The 26,570-nt window shown below is 42.6% G+C and overlaps 1 protein-coding gene and 1 pseudogene across 18 annotated transcripts in view; one reads left to right on the plus strand and one right to left on the minus strand.

The window, feature by feature from the left end:
- The window catches only part of NEK4 (NIMA related kinase 4), a 61,260-nt gene extending 38,070 nt beyond the window's left edge, over positions 1-23,190 (minus strand). For 4 of the 18 annotated variants that reach the window (XM_055110044.2, XM_055110047.2, XM_055110046.2 and 1 more), the window contains exons 1-8: positions 22,683-23,185; positions 20,388-20,654; positions 18,539-18,736; positions 18,248-18,355; positions 15,842-15,996; positions 13,156-13,297; positions 4,254-4,658; positions 2,006-2,143 (exon numbers count right to left, since the gene is read on the minus strand). In XM_055110044.2, the coding sequence (XP_054966019.1) occupies positions 2,006-2,143; positions 4,254-4,658; positions 13,156-13,297; positions 15,842-15,996; positions 18,248-18,355; positions 18,539-18,736; positions 20,388-20,654; positions 22,683-23,057 (1,788 nt within the window). In that variant the 5' untranslated portion in view covers positions 23,058-23,185. Of the gene's footprint in view, positions 1-2,005; positions 2,144-4,253; positions 4,659-13,155; positions 13,298-15,841; positions 15,997-18,247; positions 18,356-18,538; positions 18,737-20,387; positions 20,655-22,682 lie in introns of all 18 variants that reach the window. The other 14 variants (XR_008624752.2, XM_055110042.2, XM_055110040.2 and 11 more) reach the window with 10 other exon arrangements.
- On the plus strand, positions 5,224-10,208 carry LOC134729896 (AKT-interacting protein-like; annotated as a pseudogene).
- Positions 23,191-26,570: the final 3,380 nt, after the last annotated feature.

A 26,570-nucleotide genomic window follows, 5' to 3' on the forward strand; every position in this document is an offset into this window, starting at 1 on the left:
TGTAATCCCAACACTCTGGGAAGCCAAGTCAGGAAGACCACTGGAGGCCACGAGTTCAAGACCAGTCTGAGCAACAGAGCGAGACCTCCATCTCCATTAAAAAAAAAAAAAAAAAGTCAGATGTAGTGATATGCCAGGTAGTCACAGCTACCCAGGAGGCTGAGGTAAGAGGATTGTATGAGTCCAGGAGGTCAAGGCTACCGTGAGCTGTGATCATGCCACTGTCCTCTAGCCTGAGTGACACAGCAGGAGTGTCTCAGAAAAAAAAATTATTATTTTATTTAATTTTTTTTGAGACAGAGTCTCGCTCTGTCGCCCAGGCTGGAGTGCAATGGCGCGATCTCGGCTCACTGCAAGCTCCTCCTCCTGGGTTCACGCCATTCTCCTGCCTTAGCCTCCCAAGTAGCTGGGACTACAGGTGCCCGCCACCACGCCCAGCTAATTTTTTTTTTTTGTATTTTTAGTAGAGACGGCGTTTCACTGTGTTAGCCAGGATGGTCTCGATCTTCTGACCTCATGATCTGCCCGCCTCGGCCTCCCAAAGTGCTGGAATTACAGGTGTGAGCCACTGTGCCTGGCCAAAATTTTTTAATAAATTAAAAAGAAAATGAGAAGTTGTCTTTCTCAAAATGAATGTTTATTTGCAGTGTTGACAGGCAAAGACAAAATGCCGACATCAGTTATCCAAATGTTCTGATTTTTTTCTCTTCCTCCAAATAAAAATAATTGTTTTAATTCAATCACTTAAATTGTGGTTAATCTAAAACTACTGATGTTTGATTCAATTATTTTTAAAAATCTCCTCATAACTTTTCATAGGTTTTCCATTCTGAAAATGAACAAATGTTTTAAATGAATTCCAATTTAATACAAATTTATTTCCCAAGTAAACATCAGTTATTTGGATGTACCCTAAAAAGCACAATAAAAAGACCATTGAGCTTGGCATTAGATGTAGTCTTATGTGAGAAACTTAATTTCCCTGAGCCCAGTTTCATCATTTAAAAATGGATCTAATACCCACAGCCATATTGTATTACTATTTCAGGATTAGCTGAAAGAATACACTAAAAGTACTTAGGACTATGTCTGATGCATATTAATTAGATGCTCAGCCAGGCACAGGTGGCTCACACCCGTAATCACAGCACTTTGGAGGCCAAGGTGGGAGGATGATTTGAGCCCAGCCAGGAGTTTGAGACCAGCCTAGACAACATAGGGAGACCCTGTCCCTACAAAAAATAGAAAAAATTAGCCAGGCGTGCTGGCGTATGCCTGTAGTCCCAGCTACTCGAGAGGGTAAGATTGGAGGATCACTTGAGCCTAGGAGGCAGAGGCTGCAGTGAGCTGAGATCACATCACTGCACTCCAGCCTTAGCAACAGAGCAAGGCCCTGCAGAAGGGGAAGAGGGGTGGGGAGGGGAGGATGGGAGACAATATTTTATTTTCCTTTTTTGTTTTTTTGAGATGGAGTCTTGCTCTGTCACCCACGCTGGAGTGCACTGGGTCAATCTCAGCTCACTACAACCTCTGCCTCCCAGGTTCAAGCGATTCTCCTGCCTCAGCGTCCTGAGTAGCTGGAATTACAGGTTCGTGCCACCATGCCCAGCTAATTTTTGTATTTTTAGTAGAAACAGGGTTTCACCATGTTGGCCAGGCTGGTCTTGAACTCCTGACCTCAAGGGATCCTCCTGCCTCAGCCTCCCAAAGTGCTGGGATTACAGGCGTGAGCCACCATTCCTGGACGGGAGACACTATTTTCAAATGCTGTATCTAATAAGTAACTGGTATCTAGAATAAAGAATTCAAATAGATTATTTCTCCAAAGGAGAAATACTGGCCAAAGTATATAAAAAGATGCTCAAGGCTGGGCACGGTGGCTCACGCCTGTAATCCCAGCACTTTGGGAGGTCGAGGCAGGCTGATCACTTGAGGTCAGAAGTTCGTGACCAGCCTGACCAACATGGTAAAACCCCATCTCTGCTAGAAAAACTGCAAAAATTACCTGGGCGTGGTGGCACACGCCTGTAATCCCAGCTACTCGGGAGGCTGAGGCTGGAGAATCACTTGAACCCAGGAGGCGGAGGTTGCTGTGAGCCAAGATTGTGCCACTGCACTCCAGCTTCGGCGACAGGGCAAGACTCTGTCTCAAAAAAAAAGAAAAAGAAAAACATGTTCAACATCATTGGTCATTAGGGAGATGCAAATCACAACCACTTCATACCTACTAGGATGACTATGTTCAAAACAATGAACAGTAACGAGTGTTAGCATGGATGCAGATAAACTGGAACCCTCATATATTGCTGGCAGAAATAAAATTATATGGTTGTTTTGGAAAACAATTTTGCAGTTTCTCAAAAAGTTTAATACATAGAGTTACCATATGACCCAGGAATTCTACCCCTAGGTACATACTCAACAGAACTGAAAATATATGTCCACACAGAAACTTGTATGCAAGTGTTCATAGCCACATTATCCACATACAACCTTCCTCTTAGAAAACAAAAGTACCTAAAAAGTAGAAACAACCCAAATGTACATCAACTGATGAATGGATGAATAAAATATATATAGGCTGGGTGTGGTGGCTCACACCTGTAATCCCAGCACTTTGGGAGGCCAAGGCAGGCGATTCACTTGAGGTCAGGAGTTTGAGACCAGTCTGGCCAACATGGTGAAACCCCATCTCTACTAAAAATACTAAAATTAGCTGGGCATGGTGGTATGCACTTGCAATCCCAGCTACTTGGGAGACGGAGGCACGAGAATCATTGAACCCAGGAGGCGGAGGTTATAGTGAGCTGAGATCGTGCCACTGTACTCTAGCCTGGGTGACAGAGTGAGACTCAAACAAACAAAAAATACATATATGTGTGTGTACACACACACACACACACACACGCACACAGAGGCACACAAATACAAATACAGTATATTATTTGGCAATAAAAAGGAATGAGGCAGGGTCCAATGACTCATGCCTATAATCCCAGTACGCTGGGAGGCCAAGTTGGGAGGACTGTCGAGCCCAGGAGTTTGAGACCAGCCTGGGCAACATGGCCATGGCAAGGCCCCATCTCTCTACAAGAAATAGAAATAAAAAAATTAGCTGGGCATGTCTGTGGTCCCAGCTACTCAGGAGGCTGAGGCAGGAGGATCACTTAAGCCCAGGAAGTCAAGGCTGCAGTGAGCTGTGTTTGCACCACTGCACGCTAGCCTGAGCAGCAGAGACCCTGTCTCAAAAAATTAAAAAATTAAATTTTTTTAAAAAAGGAATAAAATGTTGGTACATCCTACATCATAGATAAACCTTGAAAACATCAGGTTAAGTAAAAGAAGGCAGGCCAGGCCCAGTGGCTTATGTCTGTAATCCCAGCACTTTGGGAGGCCAAAGCAGGCTGATCACCTGAGGTCGGGAGTTCGAGACCAGCCTGACCAACATGAAGAAACCCCGTCTGTACTAAAAACACAAAAGTAGCCGGGCATCGGCCGAGTGCGGTGGCTCATGCCTGTAATCCCAGCACTTTGGGAGGCCGAGATGGGCAGATCACGAGGTCAGGAGATCGAGATCATCCTGACTAACACGGTGAAACCTCGTCTCTACTAAAAATACAAAAAAATTAGCCAGGTGTGGTGGCGGGTGCTTGTAGTCCCAGCTACTCGGGAGGCTGACGCAAGAAAATGGTGTGAACCCGGGAGGCGGAGGTTGCAGTGAGCCGAGATCACGCCACTGCACTCCAGCCTGGGCGACAGAGTGAGACTCTGTCTCAAAAAAAAAAAAAAAAAATTAGCTGGGCGTGGTGGCGCATGCCTGTAATCCCAGCTACTCAGGAGGCTGAGGCATAAGAACTGCTTGAACCCAGGAGGCAGAGGTTGCAGTGAGCTGAGATCGCGCCATTGCAATCCAGCCTAGGAAACAAGAGTGAAACTGTCTCAAAAAAAAAAAAAAAAAAAAAAAGAAGCCAAACACACAAAGCCATAAATTGTATGATTCCATTTATATGAAATCCTCAGAATAGGCAAATCCATAAAGACAAATGTTGCCACGAGTTGTGGGCAAGAGGGAATGGTGAGTGACTGTTATAGGGTACTGGGTTTCTTTTTGGTTTGACGCAAATATTCTTCTATGTTTAAACTGATACACAGAATTACTGATTTTCCTAAAATGACAACAGAACCCACACATTTGTAACTGCACTTTCAGTCTTCTCTCCGAAACCAGTATCTCATGTGTGCATATCACTCACCTGGTCCTTTGGCTTTTGTTCTTTGATTAGGGGCTGCAGAGGCTTCACTGGTTCATTCTTTTCCCCAGTGACAATGTCAGAGGACCACATGGGAATCAGGTTTTCAGGCTGGGCACTGGATTTAGTGTTGTCCTGCAGCATCTCCTCTTCCACTTGAGAAATACTGCATATACCTCCTAACTCATTAGAGGCATCCAAATATCTTGGCTGATTCTCCTGAACAAAGCCATCACTCACTGAATCCCTCCCTTTTGCAGGTAAGATGTCAATATTTACCCTACTGATTGTGGCTAGTTCTGTGGTATTGCTCAAGTCCTGTTTGCAGGTATGGGCTTTCAGACTGGCAGGTGACTTCAAGAGACCAGAGGCCCTGGGTTTCTCCTGGGACAAACATTTGCCTTCACCCTGAATGAAAACATGTTTGGAAATTATTATAGCACTCCTCATATCTTATACAAAATCAACTCAAAATGCAACAAGAGGTTCCTCAAAAAGTTAAACATAGAATTAACATATGACTCAGCAATTCCACTCCTAAGTATGTAATCCAAGGAACTGAAAGCAGGGATTTAAGTAAGTATTTGTACACCAATGTTTACAGCAGCTTTATTTAAAACAGTCAAAAGGCGGAAACAACCCAAAAGTCCATCAGCAGATGAAGGGATAAACAAAATGTGGTAAATACTGCCAGGCACGGTGGCTCACACCTGTAATCCCAGCAGTTTGGGAGGCCAAAGCAAGTGAACCACTTGAGGCCAGGAGCTTGAGACCAGCCTGGGCAACATGGTGAAATCCCATCTCTACTAAAAATACAAAAATTAGCCAGGTGTGGTGGTGCATGTCTGTAGTCCCAGTTACCTGGGAGGCTGATGCAGGAGGATTGCTTGAGCCTAGGAGGCGGAGGTTGTAGTGAGCCGAGAGCCCGCCACTGCACTCCAGCCTGGGCAACAGGAGTGAAACCCTGTCTCAAAAAAAAAAAAAAAAAAAAAAAAAAAAAATATATATATATATATATATATACACACACACACACACACACACACACAATGGAATATTTCTAATCTATAAAAAGGAATGAAGTTCTGATACATGCTAAAACACGAATGAACCCTGAAAACATGCTAAGTAAAATAAGCCAGGCCAAGTGTGGTGGCTCACACCTATCATCCCAGCACTTTGGGAGGCAGAGGCAGGAGGATCACTTGAGCTCAGGAGTTTGAGACCAGCCTAGGCAACATGGCGAAACCCCATTTCTATAAAAAATACCAAAAAATTAGCTGGGCATGGTGGCAAGTGCCTGTAGTCCCAGCTACTTGGAAGCCTGAGTGGGAGGATTGCTTGAGCCGGGAGGTCAAGGCTGCAGTGAGCCGTGATCACACCACTGCGCTCCAGCCTGGTTGACACAGTGAGATCCTGTCTCAGAAAAGAAAAGAAGTAAGCCAGGACAGGGCAGGGAGCAAGCAGGGGCAGGACTGGCACTGTGGCCAGAGATGCTGCTGGGCCACAAAGGTGATAGGCAGCTGGGAACTCTACATTGAAGGCACAGAGGTGAGGCACAATGCCCGGAAGGCTGGTAAACTGAATGCTGAGGACGGAAGAGTCTGATGACATACTACTGAATTTCTTTGTTTGGAGTACACATTATGTACTCTTTCTGGAGCGTGTCTACAAGCTCTACATGGAAACGATCTGAAGCTGAAAACATTGGCAGGGGATGCAAAAATCAGTCTTTGATGAACTATGCCAAAGAAACAGCTGCCTTCTATTCCCAAAAATGCTTTGCCCATAACTAAGCCTACATCTCCTGCCCCAGCAGCACAGTCAACAAATGGCATGCATGCTTCCTACAGACTCGTCCACCTGAAATACTCTCTTCTTGCTGAATTTACCTTGGTTGTGGAGCAGACGTTATTAGGTGTCTATGTGCAGCCATCTTATCCCTCTGTATTAAAGTGGTTTGGACTAATATTCATAGGGCACAGACTTTATCAAAATGGCATATTTAGGCCAGGCGCGGTGGCTCACACCTATAATCCCAGCACTTTGAGAGTCCGAGGCGGTGGAGCACTCAGGAGTTCGAGACCAGCCTGGCTAACATGGTGAAACCCCGTCTCTAACCAAAAATATAACAATTTGCTGGTGTGGTGCCACATGCCTGTAATCCCAGCTACTTAGGAGGCTGAGGCAGAAGATCACTTGAACCCAGGAGGCAGAGGTTGCGGTGAGCCAAGATCGCACCACTGCACTCTAGCCTGGGAAACAGAGCGAGACTCCGTCTCAAAAAAAAAAGATGGTGCATTTAAGTTTGCAGTTTACATCCATCCCTAATTACTATCCAGATGGTGACTATCCATGCTTGATATTTGGTATTCCCATCTTTCACCTACTAGGTGATGCCACCTCAGATGAACTGGATGTGAAGAGCATTTGGAAAATGGAGGTGGAATCATAACCAAATTTGGCAAGTACTAACAATATGCAGGGAGAGTTTTCTACAAGATTGATACAAAAAGCCCCCTAAACCCAGAGGCTGCAATACTGTATGAGAAAGATGTTCAGCTTTTTAAGAGTAAAGTGGTTGACAGTGTTAAGGTATGTATTACTCGTCTGTCTGACCAATCTAAAATAGAAGACTCATGCAATTAGCTTTTCTCCATGGAATCCTTCTGTACATGATGAAGCCAGAGAAAAGATGCTGACTCAGAAAAGCCTGAAGAACAGCACAATAAGTGTACGTGTCGCCGGCCTGTCATAGGTAAAGCCTGGCTCAGTACAATCTTTCAGTAAAGAAGAGAAAACAGTAGCAACTTAAGAGATGGTGAATCTGGTACACCATGCACTTTCCTGCTGGACTCTGGACTAGTTCAAGCTGACCAATGGCAATGGACAGCTTGAAAAACAAAACTGTGGGCCGGGCACCGTGGCTCATGCCTGTAATCCTAGAACTTTGGGAGGCCAAGATGGGCAGATCACGAGGTCAGGAGATCCAGAACATCCTGGCTAACATGGTGAAACCCCGTCTCTACTAAAAATGCAAAAAAATTAGCTGGGCGCCGTGGCGGGCGCCTGTAGTCCCAGCTACTCGGGAGGCTGAGGCAGGAGAATGGCGTGAACCCGGGAGGCAGAGCTTGCAGTGAGCCAAGGTCGCACCACTGGACTCCAGCCTGGGCGACAGAGCAAGACTCCGTCTCAAAAAAAAAAAAAAAGAAAAAAGAAAAACAAAACTTCTTAACAATGAAAAAAAAAAAGAAAGAAAAAAGCCAGAAACAGAAAGACAAACATTATATGATTCCACTTACATAAAATATCTAGAACAGGCAAATCCATAAAGACAAAAAGTAGATGAGAGCTTACCACGGCCTGACGATACGGGGAATAGAAAATTATTGCTCAATGGGTACCAAGTTTCTGTTTGAAATGATGAAAAGGTTTTGGAAGATAGTGGTGATGGCTGCATGATACTGTGAATCTAATTAAGGACAATGAATCATATGCTTCATATGTACTATTAGACCACATTAACAGAATGAAGGAAAAAAAACACATGATCATCAACACCCTTATGTGATGATTTTCAGGGCTGTGAAAAAAAAACAACACCTTTTCATGATTAAAAAAAATTTCAACAAACTAGGAATAGAAAAAAAAATTCATAACATAATAAAAGTCATATATGAAACACCCACAGTAAACATCACATTTAATGGTGAAAGACTGAAAGTTTTTCCTCTAAGATCAGGAACAAGGCAAGAATGCCTGTTTTCACCTCTTCTAGTCAATATAGTACTAGAAGTTCTAGCCAGAGCAATTAGGCAAGGAAAAAAAAAATAAAAGGCATCAAAATTAGAAAAGAAGAAGTAAAATTATCTCCTTTTGCAGATGATATGATCTTGTGTCTAGGAAACCCTAAAGATTCCACATACAGAAACTGTTGGAACTAATAAACGAACTGAGCAAGGTAGCAAGAGGCAAAGTCAACATACAAAAATCAGTTGCATTTCTATACACTAACAATAAACAATCTGAGAAGCAAATTACAAGAACAATTCAATTTACAATAGTATCAAAAATAATAAAATAATTAGGAATTAACCAAAAGGCGAAAGAAGGACTTACATAGTGATATCTACAAAATGGTGCCGAAAGAAATTTAAAGAAGACATAAATAAATGGAAACACATCCCATGTCCATGGATTGAAAGACTTAACATTGTTCTTTCTTTTTTTCTCTTTTTACATTTGGGCATCTCCTTGAGAAGAGCTTAATATTGTCAATATATTAATATTACCCAGAGCAATCTACAGATTCAATCTAATCCCTATCAAAATCCCAATGACATTCTTTGGAAAAATAGAAAAATCCATCCTAAAATTCAGTGGAATCTCAAGGGATCCCAAATAGCCAAAACAATCTTGAAAAAGAAGAATAGAGATGGAGGACTCATGCCTCATGATTTTAAAACATACCACAAAACCACATTATCAAAACAGTGTAGTATTAGTATAAAAACAGACATTAGACATAGAAACCAATGGAACAGAATGGGGAACCCAGAAATAAACTTTCACATATGTGGTCGAATGATTTTTGACAAAGATGCCAAGATCATTTAATGAGGAAAGGACAGTTTTTTCAACAAATAGTGCTGAAAAAGCTAAATATCCATATACAGAATAATGAAGTCAGATCTTTACCTAACACCATATATAAAAATTAACTCAAAATGAACAAAAAACCTAAATGTAAGACCTAAAACTATAAAACTCTCAGAAGAAGACATAAGGCAAAGGCTTCACAACATTGGATTTGCCAACGATTTTCTGGATAGGACACCAAAGGCACAGGCAACACAAGAAAAAGACACACTGGATTTCACAAAAATTAAAAATTTTGTGCATCAAAAGATACTATCAACAGAGTAAAAAGGTAACCCACAAAATGAGAGAAAATATTTGCAAATCATATACGTGATAAGGAATTGACATCCTGAATATATGGAGAACTCCTAAAATTCAACAGCAAAAAATGAACGACCCAACTCAAAAATGGGCAAAGGATTTGAATAGACACTCCTCCCAAAAAGATATGCAAACGGCCAATAAGCACACAAAAAATGCTCAATATAACTAATCACTAAGGAAATGCAAATCAAAACTACAATGAGATACCACCTCATGCCCATTAGGATGGCTATTACTAAAAAATCCCAGAAAATAACAAGTACTGGTGAGAATGTAGAGAAATTGGAACCTTTGTGTACTGCTGATAGGAATGTAAAATGATACAGAAGTTGTGGAAAACAGTACCACAGGTCCTCAAAAAGTTAGAATTACCATGTAGTCAGCAGTTCCACTTCTGGTTATATACCCAACAAAATCGAAATCAGGGTCTTAGCTGGGAGCAGAGGCTCATGCCTGTAATTCTAGCACTTTGGGAGGCCAAGGCGGGTGGATTACCTGAGGTCAGGAGTTTGAGACCAGCCTGGCCAACATGGTGAAATCCCATCTCTACTAAAAATACAAAAATTAGCTGGGCATGATGGTACATGCCTGTAATCCCAGCTACTTGGGAGGCTGAGGCAGGAGAATCGCTTGAACCTGGGAGGTGGAGGTTACAGTGAGCCACGATTGTGCCACTGCGCTCCAACCTGGGTAAGTTAGACTCCGTCTCAAAAAAAAAAAGAAAAAAGAAATCAGGGTCTCAAAGAGATAAGTGTACATTCATGTTCATAGCAGCGTTATTCACACTAGCAAAAAAGGTGGAAACAAATGTACATCTGTAGATGAACCAGATAAACAAAATGTGGGATATACATACAACAGAATACTATTCAGCATTAAAAAGGAAGGCAATTCTGACATATGTCACAACATGGATGAACCTTGAGGATATTATGTGAAACGAAATAAGGCAGTCATGAAAGACAAATAATGCAAGATCCCCTTATCTGAGGTACTTACACTAGTCAAAACCATGGAGACAGAAAGTAGAACGGTGGGCCAGGCACAGTGGCTCACACCTGTAATCTCAGCATTTTGGGAGGCCAAGGTGGGTGGATTGCCTGAGGTCAGGAGTTCAAGACCAGTCTGGCCAACGTGGTGAAACCCTGTCTCTACTAAAAATACAAAAAAAATTAGCCAGATGTCATGGCGTGTACCTGTAATCCCAGCTATTCAGGGGGCTGAGGCAGGGGAATTGCTTGAACCAGGGAGGTGGAGGTTGCAGTGAGCCGAGATCATGCCACTGCACTCCAGCCTGGGTGACACAGCAAGACACCATCTCAGAAAAAAAAAAAAAAAGAAAGAAAGTAGAATGGTAGAACAGTGGTTGCCAGGGACTGGGGTAGTAGGGAATGGGGAGATACTGTTTAATGGTAACAGAGTTCAGTTTTACAATATGAGAGTTATGAAGATGAGGGGTGATGGCTGCATAACATTATAGATGTATTTAACACCACTAAATTGTACACTTACAAATGGTTAAAATAGTAAATTTTACATTATGTGTATTTTATCATAATGAAAAAATTAAAACTAAAAATTCGATCGACAACCTAAATATAAGAGCTAAAACTATAAAACTGTTAGAAGAAACTATGGCATAAACCTTCAAGACGTTGGATTTGGCAAGGGATTCTTAGCTGTGACAACAAAATAAAAAAATAGATAAACTGGACTTCATCAAAATTAGAAGCTTTTGTGAAAAGGACATTATCAAGAAAGTGAAAAAACAAAAGAAATTAAAAAAAAAATTTTTTTTTAACTAAAAAAGGAAAGAAAAGACAACCTATACAATGGAGAAAATACTTGCAAGTTGTCTATCTGACAAGGGACTAGTATCTGGAACACAGATCGAGAACTCCTACAACTCAACAACAAAAAGACAAAAACACAATTTAAAACTGGGCAGGGGCTGGGTAATGTGGCTCATACCTGTAATATCAGCACTTTGGGAGGAAAACGCAGAAGAACTGTTCAAGACCAGCCTGAGCAACATAGTGAGACCCACCTCTACAAAAATAATCATAATAATTAGCCAGGTATGGTGGCGTGCACCTGTAGACACAGCTAATCGGAAGGCTGAGGTAGGAGGATCCCTTGAGTCAAGGAGTTCAGAGGCTGTAGTGAGCTATGATGATGCCACTATACTCCAGCCTAGGTAACAGAGCAAGATCCTCTCTTAAAAAAAGAAAAAAAAAAAAAAAAAAAAAAAAAAAAAAAAGCCTGGGCACAGTGGCTCATGCCTGTAATCCCAGCACTTTGTTTGGGAAGCCAAGGTGGGAGGACCTCCTGAGCCCAGGAGTTTGAGACCAGCCTGGGCAACATAGTAAGACATTGTCTCTACAAATAAAAAAATTAGCCAGGCATGGTGGCATGCTGTGGTCCCAGCTACTCAGGAGGCTGAGGTGGGAGGATCACTTGATCCAGAGAGGTGGAGGCTAGATTGAGCCGTGAACACACCACTGCACTCCAGCCTAGGCAACAGAGCAAGACCCTGTATCAAAAAAAAAAAAAAAAGCAAAAGCTTTCGCAGATATTTCTCCAAAGAAGACATACAAATGGCCAACAAGCATGTGAAAAGATGCTGTATGTCATTAATCATTAGGGAAATACAAATAAAAAATACAATAGGATACCACTTTACACCCACAAGGATGGCTAGAATCAAAAAATCAGAAAATAATTAGTGCTGGCAAAGATGTGGAGAAACTGGAACCCTTGTGCACTGCTGATGGGAATGTCAAATGGTGCAGCCACTGTAGAAAACAGTGCAACAGTTCCTCAAAAAGTCAAACCAAAAAAAAAGTCAAACCAAAAATTACCATTTGACTCAGCAATTCCACTGCTAGGTATGTACCCAAAAGAACGGAAAACAGGTACTCAACTACTTGCACACTTTTGTTCATAGCAATAGCCAAAAGGTGAAAAAAACCCAGATGTCTACTAATGGATGAATGGATAAACAGTGGTATATCCACATAATGGTAGCCAGACCTAAAAAGAAATGAAGTATTCATACATGCTACATGGATGAACCTTGAAAATATGCTATGTGGAAGACACCAGAAACAAAAGGTCATATATTTAATGATTCTCTTTACATGAAATATCCAGGACAGATAACTTCATAGAGACGGGAAACACACTGGTGGTTGCCAGAGGCTGGGTGAAGGACAAAATGGGAGTGACTGCTTAATGAGGAAGAGATTTCCTTTGGGGTGATGAAAATGTTTTGGAACTACATAGAAGTGATGGTTGTACTACACTGTGAATGTACTGGCCACATTTAATTGATCACTTTATTTATTTATTTTATTTTATTTATTTTTATTTTTATTTTTGAGACAGTGTCTCATTCTGTCACCCAGGCTGGAGTGCAGTAGTGCAATCTTGGCTCACTGCAACCTCCACCTCCCAGGTTCAAGCAATTCTCCTCCCTCAGCCTCCTGAGTAGCTAGGACTACAGGTACATGCCACCACAGCCAGCTAATTTTTGTATTTTTAGTAGAGATGAGGGTTCACCATGTTGGCCAGGCTGGTCTTGAACTCCTGACCTCAGGTGATCTGCCAGCCTCGGCCTCCCAGAGCGCTGGGATTGCAGGCATGAGCCACCGCGCTCAGCCTTAATTGTTTACTTTAAAATGGTTAATTTTGTTATATAAATTTCACCTAAAAAATTCTTAAAGTTATTACAGCACTGACTTTGTGAACAATTTGACAGCCCAATTTGGATAAAGCTAAATCAATCACCTTAACCAGTATTCCTTCTTTACAGTAAGGAATTAATTGTACAACAGAATCTCTAGTAAAGCATAATCATTTCACACAAAATAATTTGCTTAGATGGCCCATTTTTCTAAGTGCAGTTTCTAAAACACATACCCTTTAAAAAGAAACGTACCATTATATATGTCTGGGAGCCCTCAGAAGAGAGTGGTTGGGGGTGGATTACTTCATGATTTGATTCTGCCTCTCCAGAAACCACTGTAGCAAAAGGCTTGGATTTAGAGTCACCATTTTTAATGTTATTTTTGGAGGTTTTTCTTTATAAAGAAGAAAAGAAAGAGTTATTATCAATATACTGAAGATTAAGGGTTTTTAGGTATATGTGGGAGTGTGTGTATACAATGAATTCCCTTACAGAACTGCACCATTTATAGAGAACAGTTTTCTAAAAATCTAAGGGGCATCCTACAAAACACCTGACCAGTAGTCTTTGAAACAATCAAGGTCATAAAAAATAAACAAAGTGAGAAACGATCACAGACCCCTGATTAGATGTACTATATCCTGGATTGGATCCTGGAACAGAAAAGAGACATTAGAGAAAAAAACTGGTGAAAGCCAAAGAAAGTCTGGAATTTAGTCAATAGTAATATTTTTCTTTCTTTTTTTTAAAAATTGAGACAGAGTTTCACTCTGTCATCCAGGCTAGAGTGTAGTGGCGTGATCTCAGCTCACTGCAACCTCCGCTGCCCAGGTTCAAGTGATTCTTGTGCCTCAGCCTCCCGAGTAGCTGGGACTACAGGTGCACGCCACCACGCCCGGCTAATTTTTTTGTATTTTTTTTTTAGTAGAGACGGGGTTTTGCCATGTTGGCCAGGCTGGTCTTAAACTCCTGACCTCAGGTGATCTGCCAGCCTCGGCCTCCCAAAGTGCTGGGATTACAGGCGTGAGCCACCATGCATGGCCAAGTCAATAGTAATATTTCGATGTTGGTTTCTTAGTTTTGACAAATGCATTAGGGTATGTAATCTGGTAATCACAGAAGAAACTAGATGAGGGGTATACAGGAACTCTCCACTCTATCTTTCCAACTTTTCTGTTTATACAAAATTATTCCAAAATAAAAATTCTATGGGAGATTGCCTCACATACGAGAGTATGAGGTTAATTTTCATTTTCAAATTTTACATGTCTGTAATAATACCACAACTGCTTGGCTAACTTTGAGAGTAAAACTGATTGGTACACTTAGTCCTGCTTATAGAATAAATGCATACAGGAATAACATCCCCAACTATTTTAGTATGTCATTTCTAAAACTGGGCTAAACCTCTGGAGAATTCAAGAGGAGCATGGAGATCAGTACACTGGAAGGCCAAAGGTCTGCTTGGTGGGAAATTATATAGACAATGTACACAAAAAGATGGTTCTTCTTTATTCCCTGAGGCATCTCTAGCACTGCCTCCTCTCTTTCCAAATTTAACATGCCACAAGGCAAGAGGAGGAGCCAAACAGATTGTAATAGTTTTGTCCAGCCCTAAGTCTTAGATCCTGGAACACCTGTTTAGTAAAGGTAGGATCTGCAAGCCAAAGCAAGGAATTCTCTTGGGAAGTTAATATGAATGAAGAGGGAACTTTACGCAAGCTCTCAGAAATGTGAGCACTACTTTTTAAATATTACTATCTTACACAGTAAGATGTATAGGTTTCTCAGATAATCTCTAATTATTATATGATTTCTAAAACACATGCCCTCTTTTTTTTTTTTATTATTTGGCTGCTCCTTGAGAACAGGACTAACTCATAGGCAGTGAGCCCACAGTAGTGCATATGTCCTTTAAAAAAAAATTTACACTATATGTCTTAGAACCCTCTGAGGAATGTGACAGTGGTTCTCCAAATTTCTGATTTTAGTAATTAAGCAAATTTCAACATGTATTTGAAGACTGGGAGAATATGCCACACCAAAATATGCTACTTTGGCATAAAGATTATTTTGGGCTAAGGTTCTTTAAAAAGTAAGTGCAAGCTTTGGGAGGCCGAGGTGGGCGGACCACGAGGTCGGGAGTTCAAGACCAGCCTGGCCAACATGGGGAAACCCTGTCTCTACTAAAACTACAAAAATTAGCCGGGCACGGTGGCGGGTGCCTGTAATCCCAGCTACTGGGGAGGCTGAGGCAGGAGAATTGCTTGAACCCGGGAGGCGGAGGTTGCAGTGAGCTGAGATCATGCCACTGCACTCCAGCCTGGGTGACACAGCAAGACTCCATCTCAAAAAAAAAAAAACAAAAAAAGTAAGTGCAAGAAGGGCACTCTGATCTTCCCTTTTTCTTCCAGAAAGCAGAAGATAAAACTCCCATATGAAATATGTCCTCCCTGTACCAGAAGGAAAGTAACATTCTTATTATCAAGAATGGAAAGCTGAAACTGAGAGAATTCTATAAACAGACCTTATTAAAATAATTCTTATCTTCCTTTAGCCTCTCCACCTAGTTTACTTTTCCACAATTGCCTCTCTTTGTTCAATCAAGCAAAAAGCATTTAGGTTTTGACACTTCTTTGTATTTTTAGTAGAAGTTAGGTCTTCATTTCCTTATGAGGGCTCCTGTGTCACATAAAACTTATTCAGGTATTAAAGAAATCTACATGCTTTTCTCCTGTTAAATTATAAGTTTAATTCTCAAGCTCAGCCAAGAAACCCTAAGAGGGTAGAATTTTGCCTCCTCTACATATGTAATCATGCCATTTTATTTCTTGTTTTTAAGAAAACTCACCATTAATTCTTGCATATGAATATTACAGAAGCCACCCTCTTTCACCCCATCTATTTAGCCCAGCTATTTGCAAGGGAAGTATCTTACATCTTTGTGGCCTCCAAAAAGAAGGAGATTTGCCGCTTTATATAAGGCTGCCTCAGGATGCTCCTCACAGATGGCCTTTCTTCAGGCCTTTTGCTCAGCATTGTTCTTATCAGTTCTGCCAGCTCTGGGCTGTAATCTCTTGGCATTGGTGGCAGCTACAAATAAAAATAATACTGTAATTATGACTAATGGTCTTGTGAAACAAAGTAAAAGCTGGTAGAGGTTTCCCAATATTTATTTATAGTCATATGTCTACATAAGCAGAAAACAATCAGTATATTAGTCTACAGGAAGTGTACTGGTATCCCAGTTGTAAGATAACAAGTTGTAAAATTATAAAAGTATATACTCCAACCCAGCAGTCCCATCTGATGACACTCTCATTCAGAAATAAGAGTATGAGTTTCCTAAAGACTTATGTATCGGGATGTTCAATGCAGTACTGTTCTTGCAGTAGTAAACAATTGGAAACATAAATGTCCCTTAGGGGATTTGTGGAATAAATTATCATACATTCTTCTTATAAAAACTAGGGCCAGTCGCAGTGGCTTACGCCTGTAATCCCAGCACTTTGGGAGGCCGAGGCGGGTGGATTGCCTGAGGTCAGGAGTTTGAGACCAGTCTGGCCACCATGGTGAAACCCCGTCTCTTAATACAAAAAAATTAGCTGGGCATGGTGGCATGCACCTGTAATCCCAGCTACTCAGGAGGCTGAGGCAGGGGAATTGCTTGAACCAGAGAGGTGGAGGTTGCGGTGAGCCGAGATCACGCCACAACACTCCAGCCTGGCAACAGAGCGAGACTCTGTCTCAAAAAAAAAAAAAAAAAAGAAAAGAAAAGAAACTAGGCAGCAGGTTAAAAAATACAAGACTTGGGCCGGGTGCAGTGGCTCACACCTGCAATCTCAGCACCTTGGGAGGCCGAGGCGGGTGGATCATGAGGTCAGGAAATGGAGACCATCCTGGCTAACACAGTGAAACCCCATCTCTACTAAAAATACAAAAAAGTAGACGGGCGTGGTGGCGGGCACCTGTAGTCCCAGCTACTTGGGAGGCCGAGGCAGGAGAATGGCGTGAACCCGAGAGGCAGAGGTTGCAGTGAGCTGAGATTGCACCACTGCACTCCAGCCTGGGCAACAGAGTGAGACTCTGTCTCAAAAGAAAAAAAACTTGCAGGTACCGACTTGGAAGGATGTGTTCCTCATATATTAAGTCAAAAAAACAAGTTATGTACCATGTGAACAGCCTGATTTCAGTTTAAGAATCTGTGGGTGTGCACGTGCGCATGCACACACACACACATGCACACACACACACACACACACAGAGTTATGTCTGTATAAAGACAGGAAAAAACCAGAAAGGCCATGTACCAATTTGCTAGCAATGGTCATCTTCCAGGGAATGGGAATAGAAAGAGAAGAGAATTTCACTCCCTTCTTGTTTGATTCTTAAGTAGTGGCATTATGGGAAAATTTTACTTTTGTGTGTGTTTTTCAATATGATTCAAATTGAAAAATTACATAAGTTGTGGGATAGTATTAAAATCAATAGATGATTTATGGCCTTTAAAACTTAACGGTACATTGGCCAGGTGCGGTGGCTCACACCTGTAATCCCAGCATTTTGGGAGGCTGAGGCGGGCGGATCACCTGAGGTAAGGAGTTCGAGACCATCCTGGCCAACGTGGTGAAACCCCGTCTGTACTAAAAATACAAAAATTAGCGGGGCCTGGCAGCATGTGCCTGTAATCCCAGCTAGTTGGTAAGCTAAGGCACAAGAATCACTTGAACCTAGGAGGTAGAGGTTGCTGTGAGCTGAGATCATGCCATTGCACTCCAGCCTGGGAGACCAGAGCAAAACTCCATCTCAAAAAAAAAAAAAAAAAAAAAAAAAACCTTAATGATACATGGATGCCTGACACTATAAAGGGCAACTAGCCTCATGGAACATACAAAGCCAGTCACTCTGGAGTCTATATCAGACACAATGCTTTCTGTGATTCTTAACTAGTTACTGATTGTTGTGATGATTATCAAAGGAACGACAAGTTCAAACAGAGTAAACTCATTTTAAATGTAGCTCATTGAATCATAGGCTGCTTAGAAGAAGAGACAAATAGCCTCTCAGGGCATTGGCACATTCTATGACTACAGGCATAGGTTTTCAAAAAGCCAATTCTTTTGAGCCATTAAGCTGGCTTACAGATTAATATTAAGAAATGATCCATCAATCCCTTTTCCTCTAGTCTGACCTTCCCCACAGAAGGGACCCACCACTGTTAACTATCAACCCAATCTCAATAATTACTCATTGACTCATCAAAATCATCAATGATTTTGCTAGTAGCTATTTATAAAGCTGCACTATAGAAACACTGGTCAATTAGTTCTAGATTATTCTTTACCTTTCCTTCAATAATCCGATAAACTAAAGAATTCATATCTTTTGCATTGAAAGCATGCTTCAAGGTGGCCATTTCATAGACACAGCATCCTAGAGCCCAAACATCAGACTAGAAAATAAAAACAGTAAATGGTTAAATGTCAGAATAGCTTATTTACATTTTTTTCCCTTTAAAAAAAGAAAACATTTTCCTTAAACCAATTCACAGATAATTCTCTGACTTAATTAACTTCTGAAATTACAAGCACTCTCCCAGAGACAAGGTAAGCCAGCATACAGAGCCCAATCCTACCTTATAGTTGTAGGGTTTGTTTGAGAACAATTCAGGGCTCATGTAGTAGGGTGTGCCAATGAGGGTGCTAGCCATGTCACAGTGGTTCTCTAACACTCGGGCAATTCCTAGGTCCCCTACTTTGATGATGTTTGTTCTTGTTAGGAAGACATTTTGAGTTTTCAGATCTCGATGAAGGATGTGTTTTTCATGTAAATACTGAGGAAAGAAACAAGATTTTATTACATATAAATAGACTTAATTATGTATTTATTCCTGGCTTATTATATACCATCAGCAATGGCATGAGTTAGAGTCTTTGACCGTAAAGAGTAACCAACCATACAATTCCTTATTCAACAAGCAAATACCTACCAAACATTATTGCTTTATAATCTCTAAATAAAAGGTCTAATTTACAATTTTTGAAACGAGAAAATTAAGTTCCATGTGTTGACTTACCCAGTACCCATCAAAACTGTTCCCTGGTAGCTTGACAATTATACCATTTTGGCATTACATGAATCCAGTTTAAAAATATGTTTACAGGCCAGGCGCAGTGTTCAGCAGTTTGGGAGGCCGAGGTGAGCGGATCACTTGAGGCCAGGAGTTCAAGACCAGCCTGGGCAACATGGCAAAACCCCATCTCTACTAAAAAAAATACAAAAATTAGCTGGGCATGGTGACGCAAGCCTATAATCCCAGCTACTTGGGAGGCTGAGGCACAAGAATCACTTGAACCCAGGAGGTGGAGGTTGGAATGAGCCACGATTGTGCCACTGCACTCAAATCTGGGCGACAGTGACACTCTGTCTTAAAAAAAAAACAATGCTTACAAACTCCACTGACGGTAGGACAACTTATACAAAGTCAGACGCACAGTCCTCTCAGACCCATGAAATCCTCAGCTTAATAATATTTTCAAGTACAGCAAGAGCATTTTTATTTAGAGAAAGTATCTCAGCCGGGCGTGGTGGCTCACGCCTATAATCCCAGCACTTTGGGAGGCCGAGGCAGGTGGATCACCTGAGGTCAAGAGTTCGAGACCAGCCTGGCCAACATGGTAAAACCCCATCTCTACTAAAAATACAAAAAAAAAATTAGCCAGGTATGGTGGCAGGCGCCTGTAATCCCAGCTACTTGGGAGGCTGAGGCAGGAGAATCGCTTGAACCTGGGAGGTGGAGGTTGCAGTGAGCCGAGATCGTGCCATTGCACTCCAGCCTAGATAACAAAAACAAAACTCCGTCTCAAAAGAAAAAAAAAAAAAAGAGAGAAAGTATCTCAGAATTTAAACATGGTCAATTAATTCTGGACAAGTCTACCCAGTTCCAAAATAGTATTTCATAAACGTCTCGCTTTTGAGTTATATGCATATTAAAACACAAACTTGTAGGAACACTTATTCCATCTTAAGGAATGATGTGCTGCCCAATTCTAAAAAATAAAAAAAAGAAAACTTGTTTTGCATTCCCATCTACTGTACCCCAGCAGACTGACAGATGAAATCACTGGGCATATCAATTAGCCTAGCCACCTTTCAGCATGACACGACTGACCAATGGATAACAAACATAGTCACTCTATGCTCTTGGTTGCCTCAAGGTCCTTAAAATTGACTTTGCTATAAATGGTAAATGAGTGGGCTTCCCCTGCAATCAGACATGAAATCTATGTCTATTTTAATATAGGTATCACTTACTTAGAAAAGTTCCAATGCTACAGCAAGAGTGATTGGGTCAACTTCACAAATGAATTTTCCAAAAAATACATTTCTATATGTAAGTATCTGAAGAAAATTTTTCCTAAAATACACCTGCCATCTTCTTGCCATCTGGGAACAAGCTAGGATGCTATTAGTCTACACAGTACCTGCAAAGCCATGGCGATCTGTACAAACCACTCTACCACCTGATTCTCGGGCAGAAGCTGCCCTTTCTGCTCCTTGAGCTTTCGGTACAAATCACCTCCTTCACAGAAGCCCATGACAATGTAGAGCAGACCATCTCCTCCTTCCCATGACTCCTTGTAGGTGACAATGTTGGGATGCTTCAACTGAGACAAGAGCTGGGCTTCCTGTTCAGCAGCTCGCCGCTCTCGGCTAGAGGCATTTCGGAGGTTCAGTTTTTTGATGACATACTAAAAACAAAACATGTATTTTTACAATGTGCAAATAAACGTAAGATTTGTGGCCTCAGAGTTATCTAAGGGCTCTCAAGAATACCCTCAAAACCAACCTTGTGGAGCCTGTCAGATAACCTATTCATTTTGTTTTTCACCAAGCACAAAATCGGGGAAAATATTTGCTATTATTGATACTTCTTATAAGTTAGATTTATAGCAGTGTGGGGCCACAAAAATTACCTTTCCCATCTGCATTTCACAATTTCATTAATGACTAAAAAAAGTGAGTTCAAGATAACATACCATTGGATCAATTATAAAACCTGTGTTAGCAATTCCTTAATATCTGGCCATACACAGTGGCTCACACCTGTAATCCCAGCACTTTGGGAGGGTGAGGCGGGTGGATCACCTGAGGTCAGGAGTTCAAGACCAGCCTGGTCAACATGGTGAAACCTGTCTCTACTAAAAATACAAAAATTAGCCCGGCGTGGTGGTGTGTACCCATAGTCCCAGCAACTCGGGAGGCTGACACAGGAGAATTGCTTGAACCTGGGAGGCAGTAGTTGCAGCAGTGAGCCAACATCGCACCACTGCACTCCAGCCTGGGAGGCAGAGCAAGACTCTGTCTCAAAAAAAATAAAAAATAAAAAAAGAAATTCCTTAATATCTAAGCTCTCCCAAAAAGGTGAATAAAATATAGCTTGACTATACACTTGCAGACAGAATAGTCTGTGGATTACATTAGATACTCAAAGGGATCCATGGCCCCATAAGTTTAATAGTCACTGATCTTCAGCATACAAAATTATTCACACTTAAAAGAAATCAATAGCCTCTAATACCTAATACATTGCCCCCAATCATTTCAAAGACCATACAATTCATTTCTTCAACACATAGATAAATGTGTTTTGTGAAGTGTAAACTAAAGCTCAAATAACTAGCTATTGCTAGTTCCCTATCGTCAGACCCAAAATCCAATGATTCCCCCAATGCCTACTGAATAAATTTCTTATGCATGAGCTTGTGTTCCACGCAAAGCAAGTAGCACCAGAGACAAGGAAGAACAGGCAATTGGGCCCTATATTTAGGGGGAACATCTCCTCTCAGCTTGCCTGGGGCAGTCCTACTGTCCTGGTGTAACTATTAATAATGCCTTTCAGTTTCAAAATTGTCCCAGTTTGTACATTATATTGTCACCCTATTAATAAACCACATTGAATAATTGGTTCATTATCCTGAGAGTAATGGGATAAAGTGTTTTAAACAGAGGAGTGACAACATCAGATTTAAATTTGAGAAAGATCACTGAGGCTGCAGTGAAAGTGATGGATTGAAGAAAAGCAAGTCAAGTGGCGGCGACCAGTTGGGAAACCGTGGCCATAGCTTTGCTAGAGACAACAGGGTGTTCTGGATTGGGGTGGTAGCAGTAGAGATGAGAGGAGGCCTATTGTCTTAGTGATAGATGAATATAATCAGTGTTGGGGTGCGTGGGGAGGCTTAAAAATGACTCCAGGTGTCCGGCTTGGGCAACTGGTGGGTTGGTGTCACTATTCACTGAAACGGAAGACATGAGAGAAGGTTTGGCGGGAAGAAAATGAGTCGAGTTTTAAGTGAATCCAGCAGTCTACAGTAGAGACGTTTGGGGCCCTTCATTCAAGGAATAATGCTTGCTAGGCGCTGTATTAAGTCCTGGGAATGCATGATACCTGCTCTCATGAGAGTATCGGGGTTGGGAGAAAGGTGTGTAGATCAAGCATGCCAATTAGTACAACAAAGAAGTAGATAGGCAGAGACTGAAAATTTTTACATAAAACTTAGAATTGTAATTAAAGAAAATGAAACACAACAAAGAAGCAGAAGTAGTTCTGGGCGCATATTACAGGGAGGCCTGGCCTCGTCTTGGTCTGGGACCATTTCCCTGAGGAAACGCCATCCGAGATGAGCCTCTTGCGACCACCCCCGACCTAATCTACCGGTCGGCGCCCCCGGCGCACTTCTGCCCGCCCCCGCCCCTTGCCGGGCCCCACCCCTGCAGACCTGCTTGCCGTCCCGCCGGTGCTTCACAAGCGTCACCTCTCCATAGCTCCCCTTGCCCACGACCCGCAGGTAGCAGTAGGCGGCCAGGGGCATGTTCCCAGCGCTGGCCCAGAGTCGGGATGCGGCGGCAGCGGCGGGTAGGGCAGCGGGCGGCAACAAGAAGCTCGGTTCATGCCCGAGAGGGGGCAGTGGGGGCGGCTGTTGAGGCAGCCCGGCCCGGGCGGGATTGCTGGGGCCCGGCCCGCGACGACGCCGCTGCCATAGCGATCCGGGCCGGGAGCAGTTCTGCGCATGCTCCTGCGTCCCCAAAGGACCGCCATAGAGCGGACGCCACGAGCGGCCAGAGAGGTTCCGCAGCCCGGGAGGACCAGCCATAGAGCAGAGGCTCCAGGAGGCCAGAGCGACTCCGCCAGGCTCCGCGCGCTTTCTGTGCGTCCGTTCCACCGTCCGGATCCCCGCCACAACAGAGTCAGGGAAAGCTTCCTCTTTTTGTGCACTTGTTTGTCCTAAGGCCGTTACAAGTATTGTTCGTTCATTCTGCAAATATTTGTTGACCGCCTATGTGCCAGGCCAACAAAGTCCCTGCCCTCCTGGAGCTCATGTTCTAATGACTGGGTGACAGACTCTCTACCAGTAACATTTGCCGTATCCGCTTTATCACATGCCGTCTCTGCATCCAGCAATCCATCCTATTTTTTGATACATTCAAAGTAAATTATCAGTACCTTTCATCCCTAAAAACTCGCCTGCTAATTGAGAACTACAAAGACTCCTCAGCATTTAACGACTATCCTAACCACTGCACTAAGAGACTTGACTAAACTCTAACATGGCATCATGCTAAGTTAACAGCCTAAGGGCGGATCTCTAGGTGGGCCTAGGCCCCTTTAAAATGCCTGCCCAAGAAAGCTCAGGGGTGCCAAAAGAATTCACCATTTGTTCCAGCCAAAGCCTCCCTTTCCCAGAGCGCTTCCTTTTTTTTTTTTTTTTTTTTTTTTTTTGAGACAGGGTCTCGCCCTGTCACCCAGCTTGGAGTGCAGTGGTGCAATGGTGCTCACTGCTGCCTAGACTTCCTGGGCTCAAGCCATCCTCCCAATTACAGGCACACACGTCCATGCCTGGCTAATCCTATTTTATTTTTTTTCAGAGACAGGGTGTCACTATGTTCCCCAGACCGGTCTTGAACTCCTCGGCTCAAGCAATTCACCCACGTTGGCCTCCCAAAATGCCGTTATTACAGGTGTGCACCATCGTGCCTGGCCTCTTTCCTTTTTATGGCCAAATAATATTCCATTATATGTATATACCACAATTTGTTTATCCATTCATGCAGTCATGGACACGGATAGCTTCCATCTTTTGGCTATTGTGAATAATTCGGCTATGAACATGGGTGTACGAATATCTGTTTGAGTCCCTGCTTTCTAATTCATTTGGGTATACACTCAGAAGTGAAATTGCTGGATCATATGCTAGTTCTAGTTTAATGTATTGAGAAACCACCACACCATTTTTTACAGCAAGCTGAACCATTTTACATTCCCATTAGCAATCCACAGGGGTTCAAATTTCTCCTCATCCTTGATATATATCTTGATAGGAGATTTGGGTGTATGAATTTGTCAAAATTATCTAATGGTACATTTAGTATTTGCACATTTTACTCAAAGCAATTTCATCTTCACTAGAAAACCAAACAAAAAGAACTATAAATAAAGATTGAACGCTAGTTAATGATATTATTAAAGATAAACAAAGCCAGGCATTAAAATGATGAAAATAGATTTTATTCGGTAACTACTGACAGTAGGGGTAGCAGCTGAACTCCATTCCATTTGCGCAGGGGTGATTGGGCATTCCAAAGGAAGAATAAGGGAGTAGGCAGGGGAGCATGCAGGGGCTCACTTAGAGTCTGGGAAGTGAAAAATTAAAAGGAGTGCTTAGCGTAAATGTGATTAGGCGAACTGTGTCTGCTAGCTGGCAATTAGGGAAGTTAGGATTCTATTCTCCCACATAGACTGGGAGACATGAGCCCTACCTTTATGATGATTACATTCCAAAGGAATGGATTTCAGGTCCTTGAGAAAGACATTCCTAGGTTGTAGGAAATACATAGGTATATATCTCAGAGGGACAGAGGAAGGATTTGTAATTGTTAGCTTTTTAAAGTTAGTGCTCTAGAGGCCACACACTATGACTCACACCTAATCCCAGCACTTTGAGAGGCCAAGGTGGGAGGATCACTTGAGACCAGCCTACGAAACACAGTGAGACCCCCTTCTCTACAAAAAAATTTTAAAATTAGCTGGGTGTGGTGGCGCATGCCTGTAGTCCCAGCTACCTGGGAGGCTGAGGTGGGAGAATCAGTTGAGCCTCGGAGGTTGAGGCTGCAGTGAGCCATGATCCTGCCACTGCACTCCAGCTGAGTGACAGAGTGAGACTCTGTCTCAAAATAAATAAATTTTTAAAAAGGAAGGATGTTCTGACATGCTACAACATGGATGACCCCTGAGGACATTATGCTAAACAAAATAAGGCAGTCACAGAGGACAAAAGTATGATTTCACTTATGTGAGGTACCTGTAGTAGTCAAAGTCATAGATTCAGAAAGTAGAACGGTGGTTGCCAGTTGTTGGGGAGAGGAGGGAATTGGTGGTTGGTGTTTAATGGGTGCAGAGTTTTAGCTGGGGAAAATGAAAAAGTCCTGGAGATGGATGGTGGTGATGGCTGCAAAACATGAATGTACTTATGCCACCGAACTGTATTCTTAAAAATGGTTAAATAATAAATTTTATGTTTTGTATATTTTACCACAATAAAAAATTGTGGCACACTGCTCCTGTAATCCCAGCTACTCAGGAGGCCGAGGCATGAGAATCACGTGAACCCGGGGGGCGGAGATTGCATTGGGTCAAGATCATGTCACTGCACTCCAGCCTGGGCGACAGAGCAATACTCCTTCTAAAAAAAAAAAAAAAAAAAAAAAAAACCTATCATTCATTCTATAGACATTTAGCAAGGGTCTACTAGCCTGGACCTGGAGGACAACTATGAACAAGACAGACAAGGGCCTGCCCATGTGGGGCTTACTGTCGAAGGGGGAGACGGCCATGCATACTAACAAGCTACCCTTGCCAACTGAGGTCAGTACTGTTCAGAAAAGCCGCCAGGGCCAGCCTGGCCATCCAGGAGAGGTTGCCCCAAGCAAGCACCACACGAGTGGAAGTTTAAACAAAAACTTTTTCAGGCAGAGGAGCAACATGTGCTAAGACCCAGTGGATTCATTTTGTGACTTTACCTCCACACCGCAATGTGAACTCCCTGAGGACGAGGCCAGGCCTGTCTGCTTCAACACCCTAAACCCAGCAGGTATAAATGAAGGAATTGCCGGTTGCTGAATGAATGAATGGAGAAGCACCTGCCTACCTGGATCTAAAAGAAGTCTCTGCAGTTGAAGCTGAGAGACTCAGAGGGGCCATGGGCTAGGTGACATAGAGGGGTCAGCAGGGGCCATACCACTCAGGATAGGGTGTGCGAGACAGGGAAAGGCCTGCAGCAGACTGACCTTTCTAAATGGTGTCTCTGGCTGCTGCCTGGAGCAGAGCAGAAGGAGGAGATGAGCCGTCTAAATGAGGGATGAGGGCAGCTTGAACTAGGCGGTGACAGGGGATGGGGAGAGAAGTTAATGGATTAGAGGGACATTCAGAGGGTGGGAGGTGGGGTAGGTGGTCAAGGAGACTGAGGCACCCAGGATGCCACCCAGCCTTCTGGCTTGGATGGCCAACTGGATGGCGGTGGCCTTGACTGGAGTGGACAACAGGGGGAAGATCTGGCTTAGTAACGGGGTGTGGGGAGGAGGAGACAAAGGTCAGGAGTTCAGTTTGGACA

Source organism: Pan paniscus, chromosome 2 (assembly GCF_029289425.2).
Source record: "Pan paniscus chromosome 2, NHGRI_mPanPan1-v2.0_pri, whole genome shotgun sequence".
Lineage (NCBI taxonomy): Eukaryota > Metazoa > Chordata > Mammalia > Primates > Hominidae > Pan > Pan paniscus.